Here is a 20618-nt window from a genome sequence, read left to right as displayed (position 1 = left end):
CCCCCTTAATTTGGTTATTTAGATGTTAACTTTCACTGCATCTCCTGTGGTTTTTGCCCCTTCTTTTTTCCAACTTCATTCTTTTTTACCTTCATGCTTCATTCTGGATATCTTTTCAGGTCAATCTTTTACTTTTTTTTTCTTTTTGATGTTTGTTTATTTTTGAGAGGGAGAGAGAGGGTGTGCATGTGTGCATGCAAGTCGGGGAGGGGCAGAGAGAGAGGGGGACAGTGGATCCAGAGTGGGTTCTGTGTTGACAACAGAGAGCCTGATGCAGGGCTTACACTCAAACCATGAGATAAAGCTGAAGTCGGATGCTTAACCACCTGAGCCATCCAGGTGCCCCTTTCCTATACTTTTCTAATTCTTATCTTAGTTTTGTCATATCTGTTGAGTCCATGTTTGACTTTTTAATTTCTGTAACTTTACTTTTAATTTTAGATTTTTCATTTTATTTTTGGTTAATATTTATTTGCTGATGTTAATTTTTCTAAAGTCATTTTCTCTATAAACTTGACCCTTGAACATGGACTCAAGCACCACTGACCGCTGTGCCCTTGAATATCCGTGTATAACTTTTTAAGTCCATAAAAACTTAAGTACTAAATGTCCACTGTTGAGTGGAAGCCTTAACAATAACACTTAAGACATATTTTGTATGTTCTATGTATTATTACAATAAAGTAAGCTAGAAAAAATGTTATGAAGAAGATTATAAGGAAAATATATTTGCAGTACTATAGTGTATTGCAAAACTCTACATGTAAGTGGACCCATTCATAAGTGGAGCCATATATAGTTCAAACCTGTGCTATTCAAAGTCCAGTCGTCTTTATCAGGGATTGCTATACTGGAACACATATGGCCAGTGACATGTATGACCTGAGAGCTAAGAATGATTTTTTTGCATTTTTCAGGGGTTGTTTAAAAAAAAAGTCAAAGAAAAGTATAGAGATTATAAGTTGACTGCAAAAGCCTAAAATATATACTCTTTGATCCTTTAAAGAAAATGTTCCCAACCCTTGCTGTATGTATATTAAATACAGTTATTTTAAAATCTATTTACTCTGTTATTTGTATGTCCTTCATTGTTTTCTGAGGTTTATTCTCTTAGTTTTCATCGATGCTATCTTGTCTTCCATTGTGCCTGGTTTTGTTTGAACAGTGTGCAGTGTATGTTGTATATGAGAAATTTTTTAAGTAATTTGAGTCCTAGTATGATTTTTTTCCCTATGGTAAAGATTCATATTTGCTTCCAGTAGTTGACTAGAAGCTCTGGTAACCCTGTATAACCGTAATACAACATCAGAAATTGAAATGGATTCTGAAATAGGCATCAGTTTACTTTTGGATCACATTCATTACTTGAGTGGAATGTTCTTTCTAGGCTCCCATTCCAGAGAATTGGCCCTTAACATGCTAAGCCTTGGAATGTAACTTTTTGTCCCTTTAACCAGTGACTGTCAGAAGTGCTTCTGAATCTCTTGATCTCATCTTTATGAATCAGCAAAACCTCAAAGGTCATACTGTATGTGTTCCAGTTTTCTGTTTATCTTAGAGAATTCATCTGAGTTATGTTACTTACTTTTAGCAGCAGGGGCATGTGTGATGTCATTTCTGTGTCTAATTTTTATAATTGCAGTGACTACTCTTATTAAGATTATAGAATTCAGACTTGGCCATTTTTCCTTTAGGGTTTATTTAATTTTTACTAAAAATATATGTGTGTTTACTTAATGTTTTCTTGCAGTAAAGCAATGAGAACCTCTGTTTTAAAAAGTATATTTCCTGGGGCGCCTGGGTGGCTTAGTCGGCTAAGCGTCTGACTTTCACTTAGGTCATGATCTCGCAGTTCGTGGGTTCAAGCCCCGCGTCGGCCTCTGTGCTGACTGCCAGCTCAGAGCCTGGAGCCTGTTTCTGAATCTGTGACTCCCTCTCTCTGACCCTCCCCTGCTCATGCTGTCTCTCTCTCTCTCTCTCTCTCCTAGAAATAAATTTAAAAAAAAAAAAAAAAAAGTATATTTCTCCTAGTGTTTCTGAATAGCAGGTTTCAGAGAAGTCATTTGGAAAATATATCACTATGCCTCCTTTCTAAAACTTTGTCTCACTATGCTGAAGCACAGTGGTTTGTTTTTTATCTTAATTCCTTTAGCATTTATTTTGTGAGGTTTGTTGTTGTTCTGTTTTGTTTTTGGTATGAAAGGTATTGTACAAACTTGGATCCCTCATAAAAGTATAACTACTCAAAAGATAATGTGGTAGAATCATTTCCTTCTTCTGTATCCTTGCACCTAGCATAGACTTTCATTAAATTATCATGATTACTAACACATTTTTTAGGGGGGCCAGCTATAAACTGTTACAATATTATGTGAAAAAAGGTTTATAAAATTTTTGAGATTTGGAATGCAATCAACTGTTTCGTAAGCCTTGCTGCCAGATGCTGTACTTTAACCCAAGATATTGCTTTTTTTTTTTTATACTAATGACCATTTTGTGTTATTGGTGTGTGTGTGTGTGTGTGATCGCATTCTTGACACTTGGAGGTGGCAATAGCTCATAGTTTTATTTGCCCCATAAGAGGGGCAAAGTTTTTACTGTGAAATACCATTACTAATGGTGATCTCTTCTGAAATCTACATAGTGGAATTCCTCTCTAGGCTTGACTAACAGAATACTAATTTGGTTCTTCTTATTTCTTAAGATTTTGCCCGAAAGTGGAGAAGTTAGGTTAGAAATGGAGTTNCCCTCTCTCTCTGACCGCCCCCTGCTCATGCTGTTTCTCTCTCTCCTAGAAAAAAATTTAAAAAAAAAAAAAAAAAAGTATATTTCTCCTAGTGTTTCTGAATAGCAGGTTTCAGAGAAGTCATTTGGAAAATATATCACTATGCCTCCTTTCTAAAACTTTGTCTCACTATGCTGAAGCACAGTGGTTTGTTTTTTATCTTAATTCCTTTAGCATTTATTTTGTGAGGTTTGTTGTTGTTCTGTTTTGTTTTTGGTATGAAAGGTATTGTACAAACTTGGATCCCTCATAAAAGTATAACTACTCAAAAGATAATGTGGTAGAATCATTTCCTTCTTCTGTATCCTTGCACCTAGCATAGACTTTCATTAAATTATCATGATTACTAACACATTTTTTAGGGGGGCCAGCTATAAACTGTTACAATATTATGTGAAAAAAGGTTTATAAAATTTTTGAGATTTGGAATGCAATCAACTGTTTCGTAAGCCTTGCTGCCAGATGCTGTACTTTAACCCAAGATATTGCTTTTTTTTTTTTATACTAATGACCATTTTGTGTTATTGGTGTGTGTGTGTGTGTGTGATCGCATTCTTGACACTTGGAGGTGGCAATAGCTCATAGTTTTATTTGCCCCATAAGAGGGGCAAAGTTTTTACTGTGAAATACCATTACTAATGGTGATCTCTTCTGAAATCTACATAGTGGAATTCCTCTCTAGGCTTGACTAACAGAATACTAATTTGGTTCTTCTTATTTCTTAAGATTTTGCCCGAAAGTGGAGAAGTTAGGTTAGAAATGGAGTTGCACAATAATGTACATTAAAGCCAAACTTTGTTGCAGGAATTACAACATGTCAAGAACTCTTGACAGGTTTTTATTTAATTTTTTTATTTCTTATTTTAATTTCAGTATTGTTAACATAGTGTATATTAGCTCTAGATGTACAATATAGTGATTCAACAATTCTGTGCTTTTAAAGGTAGTTTAATGTTTAAAATACTTTAAATTGTTTTTCTTCTTCAGCTCCCAGCCGATCTTACCAAGATGCACATCACAGACAGCCCTCATCCGCAGGTGACTCATGTGTCTTCTAGTCAGTCTGGTTGTAGCATTGCCAGTGACTCTGGGAGCAGCAGTTTATCTGATATCTACCAGGTAATATCTTAGGAGTTCGTGTGCTGTACATACTGCTTTTTTATTTTGCCGAATATTCCATGTGCTTTTGGTGGTCACATATCTTTTAACTAGCGTATGAAACTCAAGCAGAATGTCTTTGGGGAAATATGCTTTGTTGTTTCAAGCTTGTAAGCCTAATTTAAGAAGTGATCTATCATTTGAGAGTGATTAAATATGGTTCAGCAATGTATAGACATAATGTTCTTTTTTTTTTTTTTTTTAAGTTTTTATTTATTTTGAGAGAGAGGGAGATCACAAGTGAGTGAGGGGCAGAGAGAAGGGGAGACCAAGATTCCCAAGTAGCCAAGCAGGCTCTTGACTGTCAGCACAGTGTCATAGCATGAGACCATGACCTGAGCTGAAATCAAGAGTTTGACGCTTAACTGAGCCACCCAGGTGCTCTTATATAATGTTCCTTTTATCCAGGGGAATTCATAATAATAAGTAATGCTTGCTTTGTTAAAAACTAGTTCTTGACAGCTGAACTTAAACTTGTGAAAAGTCTGAATTTTATTATAATTTGCTAAGTTTTCTATATGTAGTCTTGAAGAAAATAAGAGTATATTTTTTAAAGTTTTTATTTAAGTTCTAAGTGTAGAGTTGCTACTTATTGTAAAGGCTTTCTTAAATTTTTAGTAGCCCCATTAAAAAAGTAAAAGGAAACAGGTAAAATTAATTTGATTAATATATTTTATTTAGCACAATATATCCAAGTATTATCATTGAAGCACATAATCAGTGTTTAAAAATTAGGAGTTACTTAATTTTTTATACTATCTTCAGTAGCCCGAATTCTTAAAATTTATTTTAATATAAATTTAAAGGAAAGGTATACTTATAAAAATTAATATCAGAAGGTTAATTTACTAGCTGATTTTTATTAACACTGATAATATTTTTGTTTTTAACATTTATCTATTTTTAAAACAGAGACAGAGCACGAGCTGGGGGAGGGGCAGAGAGAGAGGGGAAGACAGAATATGAAACAGGCTCCAGGCTCTGAGCTGTCAGCACAGAGCCCGATGCAGGGCTCCTAAACCCACGGACCACAAGATCATGAACTGAGCCAAAGTCGGCCGCTTAACCAACTGAGCCACCCAGGCACCCCAACAATGATAGTATTTGATACACAACTTAGAGCTCTTTTAGTGTTGGAATTTAGAGTAGTGGACTTTTCAAGATGACTTCACAGATATGATTCTGGGTTATTTAGGATGCTTCTACCATAAGTAATGGAAGATGTAAACACCAGTTGTTTAAGCAGTAAGGATAGGATATCAGCAAAAATGTCAGAGAACTATAAAATCTGCCCTTCCAAAAAAACACTAAATAAGCATTGGCTGACCATCAGGCTTCAGTCAAGCAAGAAGTGAAGGCTAAGGCAGAGTTGTAAACTACCTCACTGAATGCTAGAAGCTTGCTCCAACACACAGAAAGCCTGCCTTTCTGGGCTGCCAGTTGCTAGTGGAGTTCCAGGTGGAATGTTGGGGGATTCTGCTAGGTTTATTGTGGTGGGTGGTTCCATGGTAACTGGGCAGTGCCATAGAGGAGCTGAGATCCTCTGTGGAGCTTGGCTCTGAGCTGATCCTTGGGAAGCTGGATGAGGTGGTGGAATTGCTGGCCAGTGACCTGAATCCACAGCTAAATTTCTAGAGTCACCTGGGCTGGCACAGTGTTACTGCTTGCATTGCCAACCCTGCAACAGGCCAGGCAGGGCATGAAATGGGACAGCAAGGGTCTGCCAGCCCAGGCTCTAGCACCACTGGCCCCAAGATACCAGGCAGCGGAGCATAAGGTGCATGTACAGCATGGGGATGTAAGAGTCTTCCAAAGCCAGAATTTAATATAACTTTACCTTGTGTCTCAGTTCAGCCACTGTTCAAGTGACCAATTGTCACATATGGCTAGTGGCTACCATATATTATTGATCTTTTAAGTGATATCATTGTTGTCTGAGGAAAACATTTTAGACTGGTTCTCCTGAGTTACCTAGATTTTGATGTTTTAAGAAAATCAATATTTCTTGCTCTTTTGAGCAGGAGAGAGGGGAGACAAGATCTGAAGCAGGCTCCAGGCTCAGAATTGTCAGCAAAGAGCCGATGCAGGGCTTGAACTCAGGAACCATGAGATCATGACCTGAATTGAAGTCAGATGCTTAACTTATTGAGCCACCCAGGCACCTCAACATTTGTCTCTTACAGGAAGCTTGTAAACCAAGACAAAATGGAAAAGAGGCTCTATTTTTGGATTGTGCATAGTTTTTCCTCCACAAAGGTCATTGCTTTGGCCATGTATAACTCCCTGTTTAGTATTTTATAGTAGACAGAACAAGGAATTCTCTCTCTTTACCATTTTGTAGTAGACAGAACAAGGGGTTTTTAAAAAGTCCAGTTACAAAATGCAGTGGCTGTGGAGACTCTCAAAGTGTGCTCCACAGATTCTGCCTTTCCCCAAAGGAAGTATCATGTGGAAGAAATAAGGGGTCTTGCATACCTACGGGTGCCTGGGTGGCTCAGTCAGTTGAACATCCAACTCTTGATTTCGGCTCAGGTCATGATCCCATGGTCATGGGTTTAAGTCCCACATTGAGTTCCACGCTGAGCATGGAGCCTGGTTGAAATTTTCTCTGTCTCTCTCATGCACATGCAGGCTTGCTCTCTTTTCCTCCCTCCTTCCTCCTGCCTCTTCCCTTTGCCTACTCACTCTCTCAGAAAAAGAAAAAAAGAAAGTCGTTGTACACCTAAAAGTTAAAATAGAGCTGTATAGCTCCTATATACAGGAGCTTCTTTGTTTTTCCTAGAGAAGACTTAACCATGAATTAATGAATTTCAAGGATGTGGCTTTAGATTTCTTGTAGGATAAGTGAGAATGTCTAGACCTTCCTAAGAGAATCATATAGCATGTGTGATGTTATCAAATTGTAGATACCTGATCTCACTATACCCCTTATTTTTTTTTTTTTTCAAGTTTATTCATTTCGAGAGAGAGCGCATGTGCAGGAGGGGCAGAGAGAGGGGGAGAGAGGGAGAATTCCAGGCAAGCTCTGCACTGTCAGTGTGAGGAGCCCAATGCAGGGCTCCAACTCATCAACTTGTGAGATCATAACCTTGAGTCAAAATCAAGAATCAGATGCTTAACCAACTTAGACACCCAGGCAACCCGAGTATATCCATTTCTAAACCAGATGTTACCAGCTTTTTGGAGCAAGGAACAGAGCCCTAGATGGTTGTAAGAGAAAGGACAAAAGGAGAGTGCACAGGTTGATAATCAGGGTTGCTTGCAGAGGCCCATGCTTTACTAGGCGCTAGAAGATGAGCTGTACACACCAGGGTCCTGTATCGTTGGATGAATCCTGGAGGAGATCCTGAAACATTGCACTTTTATAACATCTACAGGATGTCTGCCTACTGGTTTGCTTACCTGGGGTGAGGCTAGAGCATACCAACTAGTATAATTGGAGGTCTTCTGCTGTACAGTTAGGCCCTTGTACATCGCTGCCCAACTCCACCCTTCTATATGTTTTCCTTCCTCAGTAGCACTCTCTACAGCTCATTCTACCTTGTATAAGATTAATTTTAACATGGGTAAACTGTGGGCAAGTATCCTAGCCAGCTGTCCTGCATGTTTAAGGACTCTCTCCATTACAAAGTGAAGAAGGCACCATCCCAGAAACCTGAAAATTATCATTGGCTCTTCTTCCTTGATCACATTTAGGGGTACCCAGGTAGCTCAGTTAAGTGTCTGACTCTTCGTTTCATGATCTCACGGTTTGTGAGTTGCAGCCCCACGTCGTGCTTCCTGCTGACAGTGTGGAGTCTGCTTGGGATTCTGTCTCCCTCTCTCTGCCCCTCCCCTGCTTGCTTTTTACCCCTCTCTCTCAAGAATAAATAAACATTAAAAAAAAAGACATAACATTCAGCACCAAGTCATATTCATTCTGTTTCCTACATCATTAATTGTGTTTGTATATGTATGTTTGATGTTAACTGAGGTGTAATTTACATATAATAAAATTCACCGTCAATAGTAGAGCCTACATGAAGACATAGAGCATTTCCATCACCCCAGAAAGTAGTCTTTTCACCTTTGTAGTCAGTCCCTTCTGATCCCAGGCACTGGCAACCACTAGCCTGTTTTCTACTTTATACAGTTTTTTCATTTTCCAGAAGGTCACATAAATGGAGTCATACAGATTTTTGGGGGGGAGATAAACAGTTTAAGAGATGATGCAATTAAACTTAAAAAGCAACCAGTAAGAAAATGAACAGGTCAGGAGACGATAGATGCTGGCGAGGATGTGGAGAAATGAGCACCCTCCTACACTGTTGGTGGGAATGTAAACTGTTACAAGCCCCTCTGGAAAACAGTGTGGAGGTTCCTCAGAAAATTAACAGTAGAACTCCCCTATAACCCAGCAATAGCACTGCTAGGAATTTACCCAAGGGATCCAGGAGTGCTGATGCACTGGGGCATATGTACCCCAATGTTCATAGCAGCACTTTCAACAATAGCCAAATCATGGAAAGAGCCTAAATGTCCATCCACGGACGAATGGATAAAGAAGATGTGGTTCATCTATACAATGGAATATTACATGGCAGTGAGAAAGAATGAAATCTGGCCAAGTGTAGCTACGTGGATGGAACTCGAGGGTGTTATGCTGAGCGAAATAGGCAGAGAAGGACAGATACCATATGTTTTCACTTATAAATGGAACAGGAGAAACTTAACAGAGGACCATGGGGGAAGGGAAGGGGAGAAAATAGTTGGGGAGAGGGAGGGAGGCAAACCATGAGAGACTCTTGAATGCTGAGAAAAAACTGAGGGCTGATGGGGGTGGAGGGAATGGGAAGGGGGGTGATGGGCATGGAGGAGGGCACTTGTGGGGATGAGCACTGGGTGTTATGTGGAAACCATCTTGGAATAAACTATAAAAGAAAAATAATAAATAAAGGTAACCAGTAAGATAAAAGTTGGTTTTAATGAATTTAGGAAGAGTAAACAGACCAAAGCAAAAATAATGGAATCTAGAACTAAAACAGGAATTCAGAAATTTAAAGGAGAAAATTATAATACTAAAGTGAAGTATATAAAAAGGTAAGATAAAATCTTTTTAGGAGTGCCCAAAAAAGGTTAACATGCTCAAACTTGGACTTCCATTAAGAGAATAGCCAGTGGATACAAACAGTTTATTTTAAAAACAAAGATAAAAACAGAAGAAACCTGTTTATTAAAATAAATAAATATACTTAAATACATAATTACATATATTGTATATATGGAATGTAAATCTGAATGCAAGAGGAACAAATGATAATAATGTTTTCTATTAGTGGTAGATTTGTGGGTAGTTTTTATTATGTTACCTAGGCTTTTCTTATTTTCTCTGTGAACATTAGTAGTTCTCTATTTAACACATTTTATGAAGGATGTAAATAGAGTATAGAGTTAGAAATAAAAGTTGAATAGGGGCTGATAGGCATGGAGGAGGGCACTTGTGGGGATGAGCACTGGGTGTTATATGGAAACCAACTTGACAATAAACTATTTACAAAAATAATAATAATAAAAAAAAGTTGAATAGGGGCGCCTGGGTGGCTCAGTCGGTTAAGTGTCTGACTTCAGCTCAGGTCATGATCTCAGGTCTGTGGTTTCAAGCACCACGTCGGGCCCTTTGCTGAAAGCTTAGAGCCTGGATGGAGCCTGCCTCAGGTTCTGTTTCCTTCTTTCTCTTCTCCCTGCCTTCTGTTCTTTCTATCAAAAATAAACAAACATTAAAAAAATTTCAAATACAAAATAAATTTAAAAGTTGAATAAGATTTTGAAAAAGATTAAAGTTATAATATATACTAGAGGGTAAAAGGAATAAATACAGAATAATAGATTGATTAAATATTACCCCCAAATGCAGAATTTCTAGACCTACAATTAAAACATAGGTAAGGTAAATAACAACCACCAGATTGTGTGTATCCATTCTGATCATCAGATTAGAACAAAGGGAAGAGTGCTTACAGTTAAATTCATTAGTGAACCTTAGTCTTCTCTTGACCTCTCACCTTGTTTAGAGTATTCTTCAAGCTGTGAATATACCCTTTCGTTATAGACTATGTTGTTTGTGTATATATACGTTGGCCAGCAACAACTGAGGTAATTTGGTTATTCAAATTGTGGCACTTGAAAGATGTTAAAAGTGAACACCAACCCCCGTCATGGCTTCTAACAGTATAAGCAAAACCTTGTGAAATAATGCCAGTATTTTTGGGTTTTGTTTTGTTTGTTTTTTAATGCAAGTATTTTTAATTCGGAGGTTTGAGGAGAAGAGAAACATTCAAATGGCACTTCTTAACAGGATAATTGTTAACGCCATTTTATATGGCCAGATGTGTGGCTGAACTCCTATGCATTTCCTTCTTGAGAGTTTTTGTGTTTTCTGGTTTAAAAATAGCAGTCCTTGTCTCTCAAGGAAACTTCAAAATAAAGCATTTACCACAGTCTGGGGAAAATGCAAGTTTTCATTTTGGTATGAATATGTTTCTAATCAGATAAGCTTAAAATTTAGGTAAGCTTGTACATTAAGATGTTAAATTGTTCTTGGAATAAATATTTTATTTGTCTTCATAGAATACTCAGATAAGGAGTGTTTCTTTTTAGATTGCTTTTTCTATTTATTTCAGTCTGTTTATATCAGCAAGAGCTGGAATATTGTGAAATAAAGCACTTGTCTTTTCATTAACTACTTTTTTAGAAACCTGAGGCACACATTGATCTCCCATGTATCTTAGTTTTTCTGCAGGAAGTCAACGTGGTCCTAAGAATCCCAGTGTTACAGTTACTCCCTCAATGGCAGCATGAGTTCTTATTTCATAGCTCTACTGCCAGTCTCCAAAACTGTGGCACCACATTGCCACTGGGATGTTCATTAGACATTGAGCTAGCTTTGCTTTACTTTAGTATTCCTATTAAAAATATCTGTGTCCTAGTCAAAATCTCGTTTACCTTTAAGTACTCCCATTTTTTTTAACTCCTACATGAAATAAATTCTAAAAACAGTATGACTTGAGGCGCCTGGGTGGCTCAGTCAGTTAAGCATCTGACTTCGGCTCAGGTCACAATCTCACGGTTTTTGGGTTCGAGCCCCGAGTCGGGCTCTGTGCTGACAGCTAGCTCAGAGCCTAGAGCCTGTCTTCGGATTCTGTGACTCCCTCTCACTCTGACCCTTCACTGCTCACATGTCTGTCTCTCTCTCTCTCAAAAATAAATAAAACATTAAAAAAATAAAAATGAAAATAGTATGATTTTACTCCTATATTTTATTATTTATTTTTTTTAGTTTTTTTACAGTTTATTTTGAGAGAGAGAAAGTTACAATCAGGGAAGGTCAGAGAGAGAGGGAGAGAGAGAATCTCAAGCAGGCTGTACACCGTCAGTGCAGAGCATGACACAGGGCATGAGTCAACAAATTATGAGATCATGATCTGAGCCGAAGGTGGACACTTAATCAACTGAGCCCCCCAGGTGCCCGTACTCCTGTATTTTAAAAGCTTCAGTGCTTCACCATTATCTAATTTATACTCTTCATTTCATTTCAGATTTGTATTCACTTTCTAAGCCTTTGACTTCTAACCACAGTCTGCAAATCTGGCTTTATGTATGTTCCACAATTTCCCACTTCAACATTCTAGATTATGATTCACAAGAAAATACATAGGTTATTCCCTGAACATGTTTGCTTTTTCCTAGACTTGTGTTTTGGTTATGCTGTTCTACCTGCCACTTAACATTTTCATATCGTCTCTCACATTTTGGAACCCTATAACAGTTGTTCTGTGGGTCATGAGTGGAAAATTTGTGGAGGCAGAGTTTCTTACTTGTGTATTCCCTGCTGAGTTAAGCACACTGTTGGTACTTAGGAAGTAACCTAGATTTTTTGTTGTTGTTGAATTACACTTGTAGAAACCTATATTGTTTCCAGGGAAAATGAAGAGGATCACTACTAACTAACGCTTGATTATCTAGGGCAAAAGAGTCTTTACTTGACCTGCCTGACCTGTTGTAGAGATTATGGAATGGGCTCTTCCAGACAGCATTACTGTGAAGGCCAGTTCTTACCCTGGCCAGAGAGATAGGAAACAAGGACTAAGTGATCCGTGAAAAAGGTTGAATGAAGTACTCAAAATGAGAATGCAGAAAAGAGAAGCACTGAAAATTTAAGGTTCTGGCTTCATATTGGCTATAAATTTGAAAATGTGGTTTTTGTAAGTTCTTATAACTTTTCATTCCAACCTGTAGTTCCCCTCAATTCTTTATCTAGATGCAGACAGGAAAAGGATATCCTCTGGTGGTTTATTTGGGGAAGGCAAAGTCATCAGAAAATCACCTCAGACAGTCAGCCTCACCAAATTATATTTACACATACATACAGAGACTGCAGGAATGGAAAAACAGATTAATGAACTTTTTTTTTTTTTAATGTTTATTTTGAAAGAGAGCGTGCACATGAGCAAGGGGAGGGACAGAGAAAGCGCAAGGGAGTGAGAGATAATCCCAAGCAGGCTCCACATTGTCCATGCAGAGCCCTCCTGCAGGGCTCGAACTCAGGAACGGTGAGCTCATGACCTTAGCTGAAATCAGAAGTCACCTAGTTTAACCAACCGAGTCACCTAGGCACCCCTAAACTTGTTCTATTAGCTCTTTTACCAATATACTTTGTTCCCCCTAAATGTAACTTACCATAATCTTCTTACAGTTCTGCTATATTCCAAGTGCTAGGATAAAGTAGTTGAAAGGCGCCAGGGCTTTGACTTTCTGTGTACCCTGCGTTAACAGATTGGGTTGATCTCTTGACCTACATTTTTTTTAACAGCTGTTGATAGTATATTATTAGTTTATTGGGCTCTGTTAAATTTTCTTTCTTTGCTTCAGGTTGGGGTAGTTCTTATTGCCCCCCCCACCCCCCTGCTTTTTTAAATAAATGCTTATTTTTGAGAGAGAAATAGTGCAAGCAGGGGAGGGACAAAGAGAGGGAGACAGAGTATCCAGAGCAGGCTCTGCCCTGACAGCAGCAGGCTTGATGCAGGGCTCAAACACAGGAACAGTGAGATCACAACCTGAGCTGAAGTCAGATACTCAACCAACTGAGCCACTCAGCCATCTGTTATTGCCTCCTTTCTTTTCTTTTCTTTTCTTTTCTTTTCTTTTCTTTTCTTTTCTTTTCTTTTCTTTTCTTTTCTTTTCTTTTCTTTTCTTTTCTTTTTTAATTTTTAATGTTTTATTTATTTCTGAGAGAGAGAAAGAGACAGCAAGAACAGGGGAGGGTCAGAGAGAGACAGAGACACAGAATCTGAAACAGGCTCCAGGCACTGAGCTAGCTGTCAGCACAGAGCCTTACGCGGGTCTCGAACCCATGAACTGTGAGATCATGACGTTGAACCGATGAGCCACTCAGGCACCCCCTATTATTGCCTCTTTTCAAGTTTACTCTTGTTACAATTTAGATTTCCCATTTTCACCCTACTTAAATTTGTATTTTATATCTTACAACTTATCTATAATGTTGGAAGTTAATGTCTCCCAACTCCATCTCTCTTATTCCAAATATCTTAATATTGATTGATTTTTCACCTGGTTATATATTACATTTCCCTCCTTTTTCTTCTGTCTTGTAAATTTTTATTACATGATGGACATTTTGAATAATGCATATTTAAAATTCTTACCTAGTTATTAGAGAATTAAACTCTTTCCACAGCCTACATCCTCAGAAATATCATGCAATGACTTCCAGTCCTGGTCATTTTATGTATGTTTGCTTTAAAAGACCTGACTTGCCTTCGATTAGTAGAAGAATTAGACCGTAGATACTATGTAGCTTCTTTTATTTACTTTTAAATTACAAAATTCTTTTTAATTTCCTAGCATGTTTTTGACTATTCTTCCTTTATTATTTTTAATTCTTATTTTGCCTTATCCTTTTGGTATACTTTCAACATTTTATCAGTTTAATCTCTCTTAAATGATATTATTCTTCCTTTTTTATTCTACTTTGGAAAAAATACAGTTAAAGAAGATACTTGTAAAGATAGGTTATGTTCTTTACTTTGTGGATATCCTTAAAAGGTTTCTAAAAGAGTTCTTTTAGCACCATTCTCAGAATCTGTACCCTTGACTTCCATTCTTCCTTAAGAATTTTCTTTTTAAGGGGTGCCTGGGTGAGTCAGTCATGTAAGCCCCTGACTTTGACTCACATCATGATCTCACAGTTCATAAGTTTGAGCCCTGCATTGGGCTCTGCACTTACAGCTCAGAGCCTGGAGCCTGCTTCAGATTCTATGTCCCTCTCTCAGCCCCTTCCCCACTGCTGCTCTCTCTCTGTCTCTCTTTCTCAGAAAAAAGTAAACATTAAAAAAAAGTTTAAAAAGAATTTTCTTGTTACGTCTTTTCACTTCTTACACAGATGACAATAGACTTTGGCCTCTTACCCACACACGTGAGTTGAATCTTGCTTATTTTTGCTATGAGCCATCTTTTCATCAGATAGAATCTAAAAGGTGAGGAGATGGTGTTGAAATAGTCTGGATCACGGGATGAAAACCTGAAACAGGGATGAAGATACTGGTTTAAGAACCCAAATTTTATAAGGTAGATTGCTCTTAAAATTTAAAACTGAAAAAGGCTATTCTGGGGGTGAGTTTCTATATTCTGAAAAATTAAATAAATTTATATGAAAATTACTGCTTTAGTATTTTTTCACACTAGTTTCATGGATTAAAATCATTGCATGTAAATAAAGTTTTTGAAAGTCATTTTAGCACATACACATTTTAAATCTACTTATTTTTTTTAAAAGAAATTAGAACTTGCTTACAAGTTCTAATGGTTCCAGGAATATATTATTCAGAAATAACTCCATTGTAAACCCTGAAGTTCTATAGCCAGACAGCAGAGGCATCTTTGGCCTCAGGGAACCTGGTTGCTTGCAGGTGTGTGCCTCTGTCTTGTCTCTCTGTCTAGTTCTGTGTCTCCCTGTAGCTTGCTTGCCTTTGCTCCCCGCTCCCCCCCCTCCCCCGCAGTCAGTCACAGGTGCTCTTTACTGCACTTGCTGTGCTCTTGCTGTCTTTATCATGCATGTTCTATTTATGTTGCCTTGTTGCTCTGTATCTATGTCTCTCTCTCTCTGTGTCTACCCTTGTTCAGTGTCCTTTCTCCTCATTCCCCTGCCCCTTTCTGTGCCTGTTGGTTCCATTTTCTCCCATCACAGAAAGGTATTCCCATATAGCCGTAGACTCTTCTGTATCACATTCTTCTAATTCAGTAATCAGAGACAAAAGAATGCTCTGCCCTCTAGCTCCAGTTATAAAAATCCAGAGAAGTGTTCTTTCTGCCTTAGCTTCCATAGTCAGGGACAGAGCAGTATTCTTCATTGGAATCTTTTGGTTAAGTTAGAGAGGAACAGTAAGTTCCTAAAAGAAGAAAGATACTTTTCTGAGCAGACAAAACAGTAAATGTTCAGTATAGGTGATGACACTTAAACATTTGAATAAAGGTGCCATACTCTTCACTAATACCTATTGTATGCTTATTATTATGAAATTCCTATTCATTCAGTCCATTGTTTCTGTAGCTGCTTCAGTATTCATGCTTTTTCATTTTTAATATGAATGAGTATAATATTTAGGAGTATTCCCTAATCATTTCAGGATAATTTTATTTCCTATAAGACATTTTCATTATTTTCTCTGAATGGCATTTAAATTTAGTTTTTTAGAAATCTCTTAGTTACTTCACAGATATTTGAGATAATATGTTTACAAATATATTTCCAAACTTGAGGTTGTAAATATAAATTTACTTTATTATTATTTTTTAACTGTTTGTTTATTTTTGAGAGAGCGCATGAGCAGAGGAAGGACAGAGAGACAGGGAGACACAGAATCTGAAGCAGGCCCCAGGCTCTGAGCTGTCAGCCCAGAGCCTGACATGGGGCTTGAACTCATAGCTGTGAGATCATGACGTGAGCCGAAATCAGTTACTTAACTGGCTGAGCCACCCAGGCGACCCAGTATAAATTTACTTTAAACCTTGGTTGAGATAATCTCAGCTCTTCTTTGCATAATGTTAGATTCAACAAAAAGGTATTGGGATGTTGTATGTGTTCTGTACTTCATAAGTGGTCTATTAAATTAGCACTTTTCAGTTTTACACTTCTGTTCTTAATTTACATGGTTGCCTACTTACTGAACTCTGAATCTTTGTGGTAAAAGAATATCTTATTTACCACACCCAGCATAGACTAATAGATACTCATGAAATGTTTGTTAGTAAACTGTTTCCTGCACTTCGTGGTTTAGGAAATGTTTGACTTTTTTTTAAGAAATAACACCTGTTGGTTGGAAAATAATTATTAATGCATTTAGTAGTGTTTACATCTCATGACCGTTTTATACTTGTTTGGCTCAGATTTGACACCTGGATGTCACACTGTGTAACAATGAGCCTGTGTTTTTGAAGAGTGAAACCTTTTACAAATAAGTATTATTTTGTTTTTGATAGAACATAGTATTTTCTGATTGTTTATTGTGTTAGGAGGGGTAGTTTTGATTCATTCAGGCTGTGACATAAAATTTTTACAACATGAGTAAGTGATCAAGATTTCTTTCTTTAGGCTACAGAAAGTGAGGTAGGAGATGTAGACTTAACACGTCTTCCAGAAGGACCTGTTGATTCTGAGGATGAAGAAGAGGAAGATGAAGAGATTGATCGAACAGATCCCCTACAGGGGCGAGATCTTGTTCGAGAATGTCTTGAGAAAGAACCTGCAGACAAAACTGATGATGACATTGGTAAGAAATACATCTGTTCACAGTAAGAAGTTTATAGTTTAATTCATATATAGTTAACCTCTTGCTACATAACAAATTACCTAGAGCTTAGTGGCCTAAAACAACACGCATTTATTTTCTCATGACTTTTATGGGTCAGGAATTCAGGAGCAGCCTAGCTCAGTGGTTCTGGCCCAGTGTCTCATGAAGTTGTTGTCAGAATGTCAGCAGGTATTACAGTTCTCTGAGGCTTCACTGGGCTCAGCTAGAGGATATACTTCCAAGGTGGCTACTCACAGGGCTTTTAGTACAGTACCTCATTTCCCTGTCAGGTGGGCCTCTCCATAGACTTGTAAATATTCTTACAACATCGCAGTTGGCTTCACCCAAAGCAGGTAATCAAGGGGGAATAGTAAGGCAGATGGGACATTGTGATTTGGCCTCAGGAGTGTCACACAGAGCAATCCCGATACAGTATGGTAGGGGACTGCATACAATTGTGAATAACAAGAGATTTAGAGCTGTCTTCAAGGCTGGCTGCCCCACCTTGACTTGTTTGGAGTTTTCATCAAGAGAGTACAGCTTTCGGTATACCCTTGACAAAAGAACAGGCAGTCATCCCCTATCTAGAAAGTTGATCCTTCCTCTGAGCACACACCTTACAGAGGTATGCCCATGGAGCAGTCAGGGAGGAAGGGGACACCCACCTAGTCAGTCAGATCATCTGAATCAATTCTGGTGATTATTGGGTTGATAGATGTCACAGCCATATAGCCCTCACATTATGACTGCTCCAGTTGATAAAAGCTTGACTGCATTAAAGTAATTTCCTCCTTCATGTACATTAGATATTTAAAATACAGTACATCAGTGTCTGATGTGTAGCTTTTTAAAAAAATTTCAAATGTTATCAAAGTCATGTTTTTACTTCTAGCTTGAAAAAATATGTTTATATGTAATTTGTGGATAAAAGTTTATGAATTTTCCCTTTTGTAATTTCTTAAAGAACTCATTACTTTGGAAGATTGAATAATACTAAAGATGCTAAGGTTACCTTTTTTTTTAATGTTTTATTTATTTTTGAGCGAGATAGAGACAGCGTGAGCAGTGGAGGGTCAGAGAAAGAGAGAGACACAGAATCTGAAACAGGCTCCAGGCTCTGAGCTGGCTGTGAGATCATGACCTGAGCTGAAGTCGGATCCTTAACCGACTGAGCCACCCAGGCGCCCCTAATACTTGCTGTTTTCAATGGCGATACCTCACTCACGTTCAGCTTCCAGTTTATCCAGGACCCAGGCATAGTTGAAGGAGTTCTTTCCCATCTCAGCAGCCTCCTTTGCCAATTTTTCGATGGTTCTTTTGTGGATACCATCACGTTTGTCGATGAGATATCCGGTAGTGATACACCTGCCCAAATCTACATGTCCGATAATGATGATATTGATGTAAGTCTTTTCCTTTCCCATTTTGGCTTAGATTTAGTGGTGGATTTCAGGACACCTGTTTGCTGTCAGTAAACTTGTTGCAAGAAACAACAACTAGATTGTGAATTTTTAAGGATCACAGACTCTCATTACATTTCAATATATAAGGGGTGTATCCTTGATATTATACAAAGAATAATCTGGCCCCTAATATTGCCCAGATCTAAGAACTGTCTTAGAGGCTTGACAAACAAGGATGGTCTGAATATGGTTTTTAAAAAAATTTTTAGTGTTTTATTTATTTCTGAAAGAGAGAGACAGTGTGAGCAGGGGACGGTCAGAGAGAGAGGGAGACACAGAAACTGAAACAGGCTCCAGGCTCTGAGCTGGCAGGCAGCACAGAGCCCGACGTGGGGCTCGAACCCACAAACCGCGAGATCATGACCTAAGCGAAAGCCGGACGCTTAACCGACTAAGCCACCCAGGCGCCCCTAATGTTACCTTTAAGAGCAGAGATTACTTGGTGTTATTTTAGTGCAAACAGAGTGCTACAGTGGGCCGAAGCATAATGGGCCCATTCCCAGAGGTTGATGGATTGAAACCATCCTCTCCTAGACTCACTTAGTGTCATTATATATTGTTATGATTTGATTAAAGATCAACTTTCTTCCCTTCTAGAATAGTCATTATTACTGTAATTCAAATCAGAAGATGCTGCTACTAAATAATCATAATCTTTGTGAGTAAAGATCAGTACATTTGAATATTCCTTGCCATTCTAATGACCTAATATAGTTAATTAGCTTGCAGTTCAGACTTGTGTTACGAACATTGGACAGAAACCAGAAGTGCATTTTTAATGATAAAGCATTGTATACTATGCTATTTGCACAGTTTTTAAAAAATTGAAATATAATTAACCTCAGTAATCTGGGCAGATAGCACTTTATAGTTCTATTTCATCACTTAGCTGACTGCTTGTATATTTTTTCTCCCTCATATTTATCTTTATTACTCTTGTATCTCTACCAGGGAATGTTGGCCTAAGGCAGACACTCATAAGCATTTGTTGATTATAAAAGAGAGTTATCTTGAAGTTCATTTGACAGCATGGAACTAGAATTCACATTTGTTATCCTTAACTACTTAATTACTTGTTGACATTTATTAGTAACATTTGTCTAACTCTAGCCCAATAAGAACTAGACAAAAGACGTTTTCACCGACCTATTAGACTGAAGGACATCACTAACTTAACTACCATGGTGTGACATCTCAGGCTAGGAAAATTACCCCATTTGAATCTGTGTGTTTTTATGTGAGGTTGTGAATCCTGGTTATCTTCCAGTTTGCCTGTATTTTTGTGTGATTTTGAATATATCTATTACACAAATCATTGATTCTTTTTTTAGCCAGCAGTCATCTGTACCTTAGTTCCTCTGTGTTGGCAGCATAAATTCTTAAGTTGATTAGAAACTTGAGTATTCAGTTCTAGATTTTATTGGATATGTAAAGTGTAGTCTTTAATGGTCTCTATACCAAAATTTCTGTGTTTTTATAGAACAGTTACTGGAGTTTATGCACCAGCTGCCTGCTTTTGCGAACATGACCATGTCTGTAAGGAGAGAACTCTGCTCTGTGATGATTTTTGAAGTGGTAGAGCAGGCTGGAGCGGTTATTCTTGAAGATGGGCAAGAGGTAGGCTAGCAAATGTTACATATTATTCAGTATGGGGAGCTAATTTTTAGGATGATTTAATTTCCTTAAACTTTGGTAAATCCTGACTTTCGAAATGTACACAACTTTTTACATGAATGTTGAGTTCGGGTTAGTTCTAATTTGTGAAGATACAAGTTTTTATTTTCATTTTTGCTTTACTTTGTCTTAGTTTTTATTTCCCAACGATGGATATACCTAGCATAGAATAGATGAACATTTATTGAACCAAATTTGTTCTTCTCAAATTAAGTTGGAAGACTTAAAAATTTTTTTAATCATTCTATTTGTATACCATTATTTAACATATTTATTGAGTATTTACTCCTGTATCCATTTTCTGTGTTATACTTTTTTTAAAAAGTGAGGAAATGTATTGATAACTGTGCCTCCTTGGTGGGCTGTGGTCAGTGGAGGCATTTATGTGGTCGCAGTTCTTTGTTAAGAAATGCTTGGCTGGCAGCTGTGGGTGGGTGGAGGATGGATGCAGAGGAATTGAAAGGCATTACTGCTGCTAGGAATCACTTCACTGTTTTTCTTATCAAACTGATAAAAATTAACGCTGACCACCTATAAATTGATGAAAATTGTCATATACTGCTAATAGGAATATAAACAGTATTTCTGGAAAATCATTTAGAAATTTTTAACATGGGCCTTAAAGTTTCTATCCTATTTCACTCATTGTATCTTTGTTCAATACATAAGGTAAACCTCAGAGTTATGCCAAAC

At 37.7% G+C, this 20618-nt stretch overlaps 1 protein-coding gene across 5 annotated transcripts in view; it reads left to right on the top strand.

The window, feature by feature from the left end:
* Positions 1-20618, top strand: part of RAPGEF6 (Rap guanine nucleotide exchange factor 6) — a 201739-nt gene that overhangs the window by 98055 nt on the left and 83066 nt on the right. For all 5 annotated transcript variants that reach the window (XM_077768585.1, XM_077768584.1, XM_077768583.1 and 2 more), the window contains 3 exons: positions 3773-3904; positions 16590-16767; positions 19732-19868. In XM_077768585.1, the coding sequence (XP_077624711.1) occupies positions 3773-3904; positions 16590-16767; positions 19732-19868 (447 nt within the window). The remainder of the gene's footprint in view (positions 1-3772; positions 3905-16589; positions 16768-19731; positions 19869-20618) is intronic.

This window comes from Crocuta crocuta, unplaced genomic scaffold (assembly GCF_008692635.1).
Source record: "Crocuta crocuta isolate KB4526 unplaced genomic scaffold, BGI_CrCroc_1.0 scaffold64, whole genome shotgun sequence".
NCBI classification, from domain to species: domain Eukaryota; kingdom Metazoa; phylum Chordata; class Mammalia; order Carnivora; family Hyaenidae; genus Crocuta; species Crocuta crocuta.
This window is presented reverse-complemented; position numbering and strand designations above follow the sequence as displayed.